The sequence below is a fragment of the Pithys albifrons genome, chromosome 25 (genome assembly GCF_047495875.1).
Source record: "Pithys albifrons albifrons isolate INPA30051 chromosome 25, PitAlb_v1, whole genome shotgun sequence".
NCBI classification, from domain to species: Eukaryota; Metazoa; Chordata; class Aves; order Passeriformes; family Thamnophilidae; genus Pithys; species Pithys albifrons.
In genome coordinates, this window is record NC_092482.1 from 6832979 (window position 1) to 6846843 (window position 13865).

Below are 13865 nucleotides of genomic sequence, written 5' to 3' on the forward strand. Positions count from 1 at the left end.
CAGTTGGGAATTTCTTTCATAGTATGTGTATCGTGTTCACCTACATGTATGTACCTTGGTATCCAAACTCCTCTGCTCCTGGGGCTTTCAGGAGCAGTGCTTGATCCAGGCTGACTTTCCCAGAGCCTGCTCTCCAACCTCTTGCACCTGAACACCTACAGCTCCCATACAAGGCATGTCTTCAGACTGCGTTTCCTTTACTGGAGGGCAGGTGACTCGGCCATGGAATCAGTGGGCCAACTAGCACAAGGGAACTGTACACAACTGTGAGCTATAAGCAATTATGACCTGTCTGATGCAGTGTGAAGGCAGTTAAATGCCATCCTGACACCCGATCCCATCAGATCTCAGAGGGTAAGCAGGGTCAGGCCCGCTTAGTAGTTGGATGGGACACTCCTGGGAATACCAGGTGCTGTAGGTTCTAGTCCTGAGGACTTCACTGTCACCGTTCAAACCTTAGGAGTTAAGGGGTGGGGCCAGTTTCATGCATGCAAACTGAGCAATCTCAGTGGAATGTAAGTCTTCAAAATCAAACTGACAGATCTGTGGCTTGATAGAGGTGGAAGCTTCCATAGGAGGCCCCCGACTCAGACTCCAGGGTGCTTGTGAGCGCTGTACGATACGAAAAGCCGAGTTCTTGCTGGAAATAAGGAATGAGCAGTAGCTTGTCTTCCTTTCCTTCTCTTTCCCCCTGCCTTCAATGAAAAACCGGAGTTTCTAAAAGAGGTGAAGGAACTTTTTTATAAGTTTCATTCAGTGGATTTCTTTTTTGCTGGAAAGTATGGAAAACATATAACAAGGAAAAATAAAAAACCAAAGTGAAACAACTAGTTCCTATAAATTACTGTATGATTAGCCTGAAAAGTTCATTGTGAAAGAGTATGTCTGAAGTAAGAAGGTGAGCTGAATACTGGCAATGGAAGTGCCAAGTTCCAACCTGGATATCTGAATTAGATGTGGGAAGTGGGTGGGTTTTGCATATTCTGTTTTAGAAGAAATGTCTGGTATAGATTTTGTTCTCCTAAAGAAGAAATGGAACTAGAAAATCTAAATCATTTGCTTCAGAAGCCAAGACCAAGGACAAAATATGAAACAAGTATGAAACATCTCTTTGTTTCTGCAGTTTACACTCGGCTAGTGAACCTTACACCCCCCAAAAATGGAAATAAGATTTTTAATGCATGCATTCACAGACAAGAACTGATTTATTTCTTCACCCACACAGCCATTGTTCTAATTAGTACTTCTCTCACTTCTTTATTTCTCAGGCTGTAAATCAGGGGGTTTAATGTGGGAATTACAGTTGTGTATATGAGAGCAAGGACTTTCTTGGTGTCTTGTGAATTACTGGATTTTGGATGTAAGTAAATCAAGGTCCCACTTGCGCAGTACAGAGTTACAACAATAAGGTGTGAGGAACAGGTGGAGAAGGTCTTGTATCTGCTGTCTGCAGAGGAAATCTTCAGGATGCTGGAGATTATGCAGGCATAGGACACCAGGATGAGGCAGAATGGTGTGAAGATGACCAGCACTGTGGCTGTAATGATCTGCTTTTCATACAGCGAGGTGTCAGTGCAGGAGAGGAGGATGAGCGGGGGAATGTCACAGAAGAAGTAGTTAATCATCCTGGGCCCACAAAAGGGCAGCATGAACACCCAAGCTGTCTGCACCACAGACACAACATTGCCACTGCAGCAAGACAGCAGGACCAAGGAAAGGCAAACCCTGGTGTTCATGATGACAGTGTATCTCAGGGGATTGCATATAGCCACATAACGATCATAGGCCATGGCAGCCAAAAGGTACCATTCAGTGGTTGCTAAGAAAACCACACAGTAGAGCTGTGTGACACAGCCCATGTAGGAGATGCTCCTGTTCTCTGACAGGAAGTTTACCAGCATCTTGGGGACCACAGTCGATGCTGTGGAAATATCCAGGAAGGACAGGACCCGGAGGAAGAAGTACATGGGCATGTGGAGTGTGGGGTGCACTGTGACCATGCAGATGAGAAGGTTCCCAATGACAGTCATGGTGTAAACTAAGCAGAATGTGAAGAACATCAAGCGCTGCAGTTCTGGGTGGCTGGACAATCCAGAGAGGATAAATTCACCCAGAAAAGTGTGGTTTCCTGATTCTGGTTCTTCTGTTGACCCAACCTGGGAGTAATTAAATGGACAGAGTGTCAGAGCCATAGTCACTGCCCCAAGATGATGGTGCTTCAGCCAGTTACTCAACGGAGCAGTCTCTTGGGGATCGCTGGAGAGCTGCTGGATCAAAGGGTGTAACTCTAGAACAGGCTGAGCTGAGCAAAATAAGAAGGCAATGGCTGTTCCGGAAGTGTGGGGTGTCAGTGTTCTCCAAGTGTCATCATTTGGGACAGTGACCAAGCCTTTGACTATGATGAGTTAACTTTTAAGGGTTGGCTCCATCTTGGGTGCAGGGTTAATTACTGAGAATATGTGCTCCCCATCAAATGTCAGGTCTGTGCTCCCAGATGGTCCCGTAGGCACTTTTGGCAGTGAGGGGAACACCCAGCTGACAACTGGAACACCTACAGACCTAAGAAAGAAAAACCATTTTACTACTTAGGGAGAAGTGGGCACTGCTCCTTGCCCTCTGCTGAGACCTGGCTTTTTCTGCTGGGTGGAACTAACAGGGCAGGCAGCTTCCTCCAAGATATCGGAAGTTACCTTTAGATGAAAGCAACTGAACTTTAGATGAAAGCCAGGGAAGCTCAGGCTGTGGAAGGATTTGGCTCATATTCACATTATTCCCCAGCTGTCCATGGGACAGAAAGACTTCAAATAGCCCAGCTCTGGGGAGAGCTCCCCCAAAGGGAGGAAGCAGAAATTGTGAAGGGAAGACCTAAGCCAAGTCCTGTCACTAGAGGAAAGCCCAGATGACAACTGAAAACACCCACAGACTAAAGACACAGAAAATGGAAAATACAACTGCTCTGGTTGTCTGTCAACAAACAAGAGGTATTTCATCATAAAGGAAACAGCTTCCAATTATTTTGTGCAACATTCACTCTGCCTCCATTACATGACGTGCACACTGCAGAGGCAGGTTCAGCACCTCATTCCCCAGTCCTCCAGCTTGTCCCCTGGAGGTGACTGATTTTGTCCCAGGTGCAGGGCTCTGCAAATGATGAGCTCAAACACAAGAGGCTCTTGTAATATGCAAACACTGCAAGAAAGGCTTTTGGTGGATTTCAGCTTAACTCACGAAGTTCACTCAAAATCCACCTTCAAGTCCAAGCTGCCTGTGTAGGCTCTCCCAAAAGTCCATGCTGAGAACATCAACTGGAGTCTTGTACACTTTTCTAGACAGGTCAGAACATACAAGGCTCAGAGAAGAAAACTACCCTATTCACCCCAGAAATAAATATTGTTTCACAAAAGTGAAATGTTAGGAGTGCTTTAATAATAAAAGCAAGAAACAACCATTAAGCTTCAGAAGGCAATACTACTTCGCTCCCTCAGCACATTTTGTTTGCAATCCATTGTCCTAGTTCAGCAGGTGGCACCAGTTTATCACTGTGTGGGTGTGACCAAAGCTGTGCATTCTAAACCCTCTATGCCATTTCGCAGGAACTGTTAACGATGGACTATTTGCAGCAGCTGCCCAGGGCACACCTGACCCCTCAGGGTGCGAGTTAAATGTGAAAGAAGCCTGTGAGGCAGAAGCTGTGATAAGTCCCTTCCAGCAATCTTTAGCACCTCCACACCCACCTGAGAGGTCATGTCTGCTAATGGGCCATCAATGATTCCAAATACCCTATGATTCAAAGAGTGAGATTACTCACTGTGTAATTCTCTGCCCTAGGGGAAGGACTGGGCAGTCACACCTGGACCAGAGAGGATATCATCTTGGGGGTTTGGGGACTTGGGGGACCACTTATCAGATCCAGAGGAGGATCAGAACCTTGACAGGAGGAGACCACCACTCTCGACCAGACTGCAACTGCCTCTCTTCACCAGACTGCATCCATCATCTGCACCAGCAGGTTTTTCACCTCCTTTTGCTTTGGACTCAGGGGAACCATGTGTACCTCAGCACAGGGGCTAACAAACACCATTCTGTTCGTTTCCCAGGGTGCTGGGTTATTCTTCTGGGTTTTATGGGTTAAAAGCAATTTCTCTTTGTGTCATTGTATTTATTTTAGTATTTTTATTAAATTGTAACTCTGACTTATAATCTCTCCTGAGCTGGGTTCATTTCTCCTGCCAGTTTCCCTTTAAACCAGCACATCCATACATTTTAACTGTAAGAAATTTTGGTATTTACCTTTTTCAATTCTACCTATTTTTTTACTTATTATATTTTTGGTTTTCATTGCTAACAAGCATTCTTACCATTCTTTTGGCTATAAACAATATATCATAGAATCATAGAATGGTTTGTGTGGTCATGAACCTGATCTTTATTACAGTAGGAAGCACTTTGCTCTCCCAGTCCCATCCTGTTGTCCACCCACTCAAGAGGTGCAGAAAGAGAAGTTGCCATTGAAGATTGAGGCAAAAAAGTTTTTGAGCACCTCAGCCTTCTCCTTATCTGTTACCGGTTTTCCAGTGGTGTTTTTGGGATGTAATATTTTCTTTGACCTTACTTTTCTGGCTGACATACCTGTAGAAGGCCTTCCTTTTATTCTTTATGTCCACTGCCAGGTTCAGTTCCAGCCTCTCCTTGGCCTTCCTCACCCCACCTCTATAAAACTGAACATCATCTCTAGACTCTTCTGAGGTCACCTGTGCTAGTTTTCACTTTCCCTTTCATTTGACCAGAAGGTCCCTACTCAGCCATACTGGTCTCTTGTCTTCCTTTCCAAATTTCTTGGTTCCGAGTGTCACTGGCACTTGTTCTCTGTGGAAGATTTTCTTAAAAATCTGTCATCTCTGTTCTACTCCCTCATCCCCGAGGACCAATATGAATTTTAAATCAACAGTTCCAATAATTATTTTGACATTTCCTAAAAGAATTCCATCCCGTGTTCCAGTTGCTCACATTTGAAATTTCTGTTAGAGATACCCATGTCCCCATCATCAAAATTTTGGGAAAATGGGATAAAATGGTATTACCTTTAAAGAAAATAAGCCATCCCAAATGATTGCTCCTCTCTGTACCTCTACTTCATTCACTCTGTAATTCCTGGACCATGCAAGTGGATGTCCAACTGCCCTGTTCATCTGTTAAATTATCTGCAAGCCAATGACATTCCCTTCAGCATGTGGATTCAATTTTCTTCATTTATTTCTATTCATTCTGTTGTTTAAATTTTTCTTAATCGAACTGTCCATGAAAATTTCTATCACCTGTCCATCTCTCCACTGAATCAGCTCTTCTCGGGGTTCATGTCCTCAGAAAACTGGAGTTCAGGGGGACCAGACAAATGGAGAAGACATTTTTTTAATTAAGGTGTTTCTTCTTTCATTCATTAACAAAGGCCTTGAAAATCTTTTGCCATGGTGATGAACAGTCCTCCTGTTTCTGTGCATAATTATAGAGCATGTAAAGGTAGTGCTAATTAGACCAGAGAAAGGCTTTGCAAATAAGGCCTTTGGCAGTGCAGTGGGTTGCAGCCACGGGACAAGAGACTGGAGTAAGAATTGTCTTATTGTCAGCGCATGAATCAAAGTGTGACTCTGGCCAGTCCCTGGTGGATCACAGATACTTTTCCTCTCTCTGCCTGATTCCCACCAGGATATAAGCCAGACTGATTTCTTTTCAAAATTACTCCATTTCCATTCTTCCTGTCATACATAATTATACCAAAAGACAAACAGAAATGATGCTGTTGGTGTTCATTGAAACACATCTGGGAGCTCCCTAATTATCTACAATGCTTACAGCTCTACAGGTGGGCAGAAGAACAACACAGAACTCATTAGGGATGTTAGCATTTTAATGAGTCCCTTGAGGAATGTGTACCACCTCCCTGTTAGTTGTAGCTGTGGCAAAATCTGGCCAGGTGCCTTGGGGAAACGACAGGCAGAAGCAGCGAAAAAGTTACTTGGAGCTTTAATGGATCCCAGGGTGAGATAAGAGAAACCAAGTTGAACAATGTGTCTCCGCCAGGGTTCATTAGAGTAGAAACTGTGACACAGACTTTGATTACAGACAGCTCAGAAAGCCTCACACTTCTCCTGTAGCAGCCTTCCCTTACAGAAGTCAAACAGCAGCGCCCAGGTAGGGTGAAGGCTGTGCTTTCTGTCAGCAACCTGAACACATGGCAGGTGGAAAGGGAATGCCGTGGACCCACCTCTCCAAACCTTCTCTTCCAAAACACTGGCAGATGCACAGGCCCTGCTTCCCAGGCTTCAAGTACAATGCTCAACCCAGACACTGTGACTGCAACACACCCTGTGACTGTAACACACGTTGTGACTGTAACACTCACTGCTGACACCTTCAGGAACAGACAGCCATCCTAACTCACAGCTCCCCTCCTTCCACTCCAATCTGCATCAGCTCTGGATTAAAACACACAGGATTAAATGTTGCACCTCTGGCCCCATCTTCTGTCCCATTAGACCTTGAACATCTCCGTTCCGTGAGATAAACTCATGGGACTAATGGCTTCTCATGATGTCCATCTGTCCCACTACCTCTTGTGAGAGCTCAGAGAATGCTCCAAGAGAGGAACTACAACAGTCAACCTTACAAGTGATGTAAGAAGAAATTGCAACAATGTTCATTCTCTCCACGTTATGATGGAGATAAACCAGACTGGACAAAGGACCCCTTGGCATTGCCCCTCTGCTTCCCAAGTTCTGCTCTGCACCACTCACAGAGCACACTCACACACAATCCCTGTCACTAAATCAACATCAGTTTCCTCCCTTGAAGTAAAACCTCAAGTGTACCCTTATCACAAAAGCAGAATTGGGGCTTGCAAGGAGTTTGAGATGCCCTGGGGTACCCCACCTGGCATCCGACTCCGTCTTCACAAAGGTGTGGTTTTCTTATAGTATCTCCATCATCTTTAGTGACCTGCTGAGAATGTGCAGGTACTCCAGGATACCTCAAAAACTTGGACAGGTGAACTGAGCTCTGTACAGCTGCATTAGGCTACCTTTGGGCATTTGTGAATTCAGATTCCATGGCTGCCATGATGATTGTCTCATGAAATGTGTGAAGTTGGAAATTTTCACATTGAGTGCTAGCTGCAACCAAAGACATTGCAGTCAGAACAAACCTTGGGATTGTGACTAACTCAGTAGTTATGAAATGGAAAGGGCTTCCTGCTAAAGGCAACTGGGTTCCCTCAGATACTTTCTTGTACTCTGGGTGTTGGAGAGATGGTTGTTACTTCTCATACAGAATTGTAAGGTTCTTTCCCAGAGTCCTTCTGGAGCTCGATGTATCTCCTGTTGTTCTTCAGTGTTCTAAGTTACAGGACTGGGTAGGGAATAGTCTTCTGATAAGTATCTGTTCCAAGTGCACTACCATTTTCTGATTTGCTCTCACTGTTTTTGGCATTCCCAGTGACCTTGAAACAGGGACAGAGAGCATTGAATTATGGAGCTTCTTGTGACATCCTAGACACAGGGAGAGATTATTGTATTTTTAAAATTATTTACTCTTACGCAGATTTTTAAACAAAATTGTTTTCTTCAGTTTGGAAATCATAACAGAGAACTACAGCTGGATGTTTTGATGACCTAGGCTATATTAGATAAATACAGCCAGAGGAAACCATAATGTGCATTTCCTACGACCTGGACAACTTTATAAAAAACTGAAACACCCAGGAAAATACTGAGGAAAATTGTGAAAAGAATGGTATATCTTACTTGGTAATATTTTTTGAAACCTTCAGGGTCAGAAAACGATATTCCAGCCAACAGACAAGCTAAGATTTAGAAATATTCAACAAAAAGAAAGGAAAAGAGGCACTTTGGGGTTGGTGATCATTTCACCCCCCAAGATGACAAATCCTATACCTAAGAAATAAAACAGATACTGAAGGAAATTGTTACAAGAAATGTAATTTTTTAATTAAATGCGGGGTTTGGTGATTTTTGTTCTAGTTTTTAATTATATTTTGGGGTTTTGCTTTTTGTTTTTGTGGGTGGTTTTGGTTTTGTTTCTGTTTTAGACTTCCTTCAGAAACTAAAAGAACATAAGACTGAAAGAATAAGTAAGTGGCCTTCCAGGGATCTGGTGTTATTTGCTAAATTAAATGTATTTAAAATCATTATCATTTCACAGACAATCAGTGCAGACACCTGCATACTAATCCTGTGCATACTAATCCTGTGGTTTCCAAAGGAATTAAACACTGACTGTGTCTACACTATAAGAGGATTTTCTTTCTCTATTGGCTGCAGATTATCATCTTACTTCTGGACAATCACACTGAAATATCTTTTTCTCATTCAGACAGGATATCTAAAGGAGCAAAAATGAAAAACAGAATAAAAATTATTCCTTTTCCACAAATCATATTTCAGTAGCAAAGATGATGGGAAATGTTCCCACTTACCTTTTGGCAGGACAGTTTGCATTTGTAATGCTCACAGACAGACTGCTGAGGCTCTCAGTAGAATTTCTGCCCTTATCCAAAATATAATATACTAATGGAAAGTAAAATAATACCTCAGGAAATCTGGTACTTATTTGTGGTACAGTGAATATCTCACAGGCTCACAACATGCTTTTTTGTCTATCTCTTCTTCCTTCTTGGTGTCATTTTCTTCATATCCTTTGGGCAATAATGTCTATCCTAATATTTTCATCCTGGACTAATCACAGATGGTAGAAGACACCTACACAATAATATTTTCTAATTTGAACAAAATTAATCTGATTTACCTCTTAGAAATGTGATTTCAGACTTGCCTGCTATTGCAGGGAAAATTGTAATTGCAACTGCTTAGCAGCGGTAATTTGTAAACAAGAAATTATATGGAACAGAGAACAAGAAGTTTCAACTACAAGAAGAGTTTAAGCTGCCTCAAAGAAGGGAAGCCAGAGACAGCACAGACTTCTGGAAAAGGTCTGAGATTTCCCTTGGTAATAAGATAAGAAATAACTTCATCCTTGTCTTGTAGTCATAGGAGCACTCTGGGACCTTTGAGCAGCAGAGCCCAATCCATTGTTCATTACTTTTTTCTTTTATATTTAAGCACAAACATGTTTAATTCACCTCAAGGAGTACCATAAAAATTCCTCAACCATTTGATTCTCACTCACCTGAAGCGCTTTCACTCCGTAGGTAAATCAGGTCTTCCAGTGCACAAACCTTCTCCTGACGGCTTTGGCTCTGCTCTGTTTGTGCATTGCAGCTCATATGAGATGGGTCAGTTGTCCCACTGCTTATTTTTCCTGATGGAAAAAAATAGAGTGCCTGGAAAAAAAACAAGTGTCCCTTGGCTTTATTGCATTTGAGAATTTACCATTAGCAATTCACAATAATCTCACATGTTCTGCATCTTTTCAGAACTATGAAAAGGAAATTAGAACAGAGTGAAAACAGAATATTCAGTCTGAAATAAGACCTTTACAAGTATTTTTATAATTTACCACTCAAGAAAGCAAGAAGCTGCTTATATTTGCGACATTAAAATGATTTTTCCTAAATAGTGTTCTTTCAATGTCTATGTTTTAACCATGTATATACATGTATTTTACACTTCAGCAACTACTTTTCACATCTTAAAACAGACTGGATCAGGCCAGAGCCTCCAAACACGTATCAATCATGTTTAAACTTTTTTACTGAAACTCTATATATACCTTTATGTCATGAACATTTGTGTAAATTGTTATTGAAAGCAGAAAGATTAAGTGGTCATCAATGGACATTTTAGAACGAAAATATTTGAAAATGTTTTTACACATTGAAAAATGGGAGCAAATTTTGAAAGTACAAGTTCCTCAAACTTTGCTGAAGAAATAAATAACCTTTACTGTTCAAGTACCCCTGAGGATACTGTAGTTCTTGTGATTAATTTAATATGAAAAGACCACCTGAGTCTGTGACAACCTGTCAGAGAACCCTAAAAGGAGGGCAAAGGAGCACAGCTGAATAGTGTTCAGGTGAGTTAGGGACTACGGGGTGAAGTCATCTCTGGAGGTAGAACTGTTGAAAGATTTGTTGCCAGAGGCGTTCCCAGACATGTACTCTGGAATTCTAGATGCTGGAGTGCTGAATCACACTCCCTGTATACCTTGGGTTTTTTCGTACTGATTTGTTGCTCAAGCTGAGCACTATGGTGAGCATTAAGCTCTTTCAAATCAGTAAGTTTCAATGGGACTTGCTCCACTACAGGATCTCTTTAATCTGTAGAAAGGCACATCTTGGAAGCCTTGCTTCCAGCTGTGTTTTCCTTCTACTAAAGAGATTTTGTCTGGAAGGTACAGAGAAGTAGATATCAGTTCTACCCAGGTTACCTCCTTTCATTCCTCTGTCCATTTGAATGGAAACTTTTAGAGTACCAAACCTTCTGAAAACTTGTTATTGGGAACTCTGAAAGAAAATGAGCCTATGCCAAATAACTTTTGTCATCAGCTGAGGGAGAGAAGCACATCTGGAAGGTCTTGCTCCTGCTGTTATCCAACTTGCTGGATGACTGCTGACTGTGCCTGACCCTGGCCACTCTCTCTGGAACCAGTTCTGACCCTGAACTACCCTCCAGCATCCTGGCTCCATGTTGGTGAGGTCACTGCTCTCACCCACCTTACCAGTGCATTTGGCTCCCAACTGCCCTTTGCTGGAGTAACAGCTGGTCTTTGCTGCTCCCTGACAGGGACCTCCACACCCAAATCTGCTGGGACTATGTAGCCTTAAGAAACCAGTGGAAACATAGTGCCCCAAATGCTTTCATGGATTTGTACCCAGAGCCACAATTTCTGCACACCTCAGTTCCACTCCTTTCTGAGCTTGTAGCACTGTCACCAGTCAGGCCATTCACTTTGCTGTTTCCCATCTCAGATGAAACAGATTCTGCTGACCTGTCTGGACAGAAAATATCTGAGTATCTGAGCAGATGACTTCTACAGCACACTAAGATCAGGTAATACTTCTTTTCACTTTAAAAGGGGCCCAGACTCAAGGGGCTGACATCCTCCAGAGATGCTCAGAAGAGAGATAGTAGAGATCCAGCAGCTGAAAACCATTCACTGACATGAAGTGGTCTCCATCAAGAGTCAGTGAGAATCTTCAACTATGCAACCAGCTGGACAAAAGTTTTGGGAAGATGAAGCTGGATTAACAGGTCAGCAACTTGATGTTTATGGGACTTTTTGACCAAGTCCCACTTACTCATCTCCTGCGGTGAGGAAAGGATGATCTAAAAGGCAGGCTGCTCAAATGCAATGTGTAACATCTACACCTGGGACTTCTTTGCCTGCTCATAAGCATCAGAACTCTCGGAGACAACATGGAGTGTTCCACCAGTTCCTGAAGGTCCAGTCGTGGGTCTCATCTACCAGCAGCACATGAATGTTGATTCATCCTCTTCTTCAGAGAACTTTCCCCCCCACAGGTGTAATGAGACTGGAAACACTGTGACAGAACTTGAACAAAGGCATCTTGAACTGCCCATGCTCGTCAAGGCTGTTACACTGTCAGCATAACCCTTGGAGTGGTCATATCTGACGATCACACCAGTCCTGAGAGGCAGATTGAGAGAAGCTGCCAGTGTCTGCAAGAGCTCAGTGCTCTGCAGACTCACAGGGAGTGAAAGGCAGACATGGTGTGCTCTGGGAGCAGCACAACTGAAGTCAAATGCAATTTAGCCCCTTGAGTGTCTAGAGACCAGCAGCGAGGTGGGTTGCCTCAGCCAGGGGCTGGTGCCAGGGAGGCATGAGCTCATGGAAGGAAGGAGCCAGACCATTCCAATTCAGCAGGCGAGAAGAAACACCTATGTCAAAAGTAGGTATATATAGTATGTTTGATATATACTGAACTTGTCTGCCAACTCCTCCCATTGCTCAGCTGGCCAGCAGGCTGGCTTTACTTCTTTGCAGTCCACGACCCAATTAACAGCATACCACTAAGCAGTGTGTGAACCTGCAGGCCTGGCAGGGGACAGGTTCTTGGAGGTCGAGTGCCACCTTCCTGAGAGACACAAAAGAGGCTGCCCGGGTTGCAGGGGTCCTTGGCAGCGGCTGCCCATTGCATCAAATATGAGGACAGAGCGGAAGGGCCGGGCGGCAGGGGGAGGTTCGGCAGAGTCGGTCCTGACGAGGGCTCTGCAATCCCGCCCCTCACCGTGCCTGGATCAACCTGCGGCACCGCGGAGAGGGCGATCCAGGGACCCGGTCAGATGTCCCCTGACCCCTCCCCATCCCACAGCCTCGCAGGCTCCTTGCCATCCTGGACTCCCACAGCCCCCATGGCACCCAGCGCCGGCTGTTCGGAGGAGGTTTGCAGCGATCTTTCTCCACTCCCGGCCCGGCCGTCTGTCCGGCAGTGCCCGCCTCTCTTTACCGCAGTCACCCCGCAGCTGACGTGGCACTGCATCTCGCTGTCTGCCCGGACACCTCTCGCTCTGTCTCTCCATCCCTTCCCTATCTGTCCCTGGGTCTCATCCGTCTGACCCTTCCTCTTTCTCCCCCTCACTCTTCCGTCTCTCCCTCCATCAATACTTCGTTGCTCGCTCTGGCCTTGATTCAGGTGAGTGGCTGCTTGATTGTGCTTCACTTCGTTATTCTGACCCTGTTCTCTGTGCATTGTCCCTCTTTACTAAGAGAGCTAGTGCCTAGTCAATCCATCCCTCTGACCATCCCTCACCCCTGTTCCCCCCAGGACTTACACCCTATTTGCTCTATCTGTCCACTCTGTCAGTGTGATGGCGGGGTGGGGATGTTTCAGGTGCTTCCCACCCTGACATCTGAGAGCAGAAATAGGGAAAATTGAGACAAATGAGTCTGAAACAGAGAGATTTATGTGGAAGGGTTTAAGACGGAGGGTATTCCCTTTCACCTTCTGGCATTGGCCTGAAGACACTTAGGCTACACCATCCCCCAAATGCCTTTCTGGGAATTGTCCTGCAGTCATGGAATACCTGAACCTCGCCCCATTTCTTTCTCCATTATATTCCTGTTACTATGCAGACTTTCAACCCTCCCTCACAAGTTATTCCATTAATATTTCGTCACAACAGTTATCCCTTTGGCAGCTGCATTCACAGAATACTGTTAGTGATGGGTATCTGTCCATCTATCCTTTTCAGAAAAAACTCTTATGTCTCTCTGTTTATCCACCCATGCATCCATCTGTCCTAAAATGGACCTTATCTGCCAATCCATCCAGCCAGATATGGATGGATAGCTATGTACTGTTTATCTCAATGCAGTCCCTTCCATCCATCCATCTAGTCTTTCTTTCATATCTTCTCTCCTTGCTATCCCTCCTTTCTCTGGCAGATGAAAAGCTGGACGTGATGAGCCAGTAGTGTGTCCTGGCAGTTCAGAAAGCCAGCTGCATCCTGGGCTGCATCAAAAGATGTGTGGCCAGCAGGTCGAGGGACGGATTCTCCCCCTCTGCTCCCACTTAATGAAACCCCACCTGAAGCACTGTGTACAGGTCTGGGGTCCTCAGCATAAGAAGACATGGACCTCTTAGAGTGGGAGGGGAGTAGGAGATCACGAAGATGCTCAGAGGGCTGGAGCACCTCAGCTCTGGAAACATGCTGAGAGAGCTGGAGATGGTTAGCCTGGAGAAGAGAAGGCTCTGGGAAGATATCATTATGGCCTTCCAGTATTTAAAGGGAACTTATAAAAACAATCATGTGCAACTTTTTACATGGGCAGATACTGATAGGACAAGGGAGAATGGTTTTAAGCTAGAAGAGGGGAGATTATGTTAGATGTTAGGAGGAAATTCTTTCCCCAGAGAGTGGTGAGGCCCTGGC

The 13865-nt window shown here is 44.4% G+C and overlaps 1 protein-coding gene across 1 annotated transcript; it reads right to left on the reverse strand.

Annotated features, from left to right (window-relative positions):
• Positions 1 to 1205: 1205 nt before the first annotated feature.
• LOC139682600 (olfactory receptor 10A7-like) lies at positions 1206 to 9295 on the reverse strand. The gene is made up of 2 exons (XM_071577057.1): positions 9199 to 9295; positions 1206 to 2302 (listed from the first exon to the last, which is right to left on the reverse strand). Exons 1-2 carry the CDS (start codon positions 9293 to 9295, stop codon positions 1206 to 1208), a joined length of 1194 nt encoding a protein of 397 aa, XP_071433158.1.
• Between the last annotated feature and the right edge of the window lie 4570 nt (positions 9296 to 13865).

What these genes read in the sequence shown, in the direction of transcription:
- LOC139682600 (XM_071577057.1), bottom strand. Translation starts at nt 9,295, where the DNA reads ATGAGCTGCAATGCACAAACAGAGCAGAGCCAAAGCCGTCAGGAGAAG. An exon ending in ACGGAGTGAAAGCGCTTCAG is followed by an intron (nt 2,303 to 9,198) that starts GTGAGTGAGAAT and finishes TATTTTGCTCAG; the next exon opens with CTCAGCCTGTTCTAGAGTTA.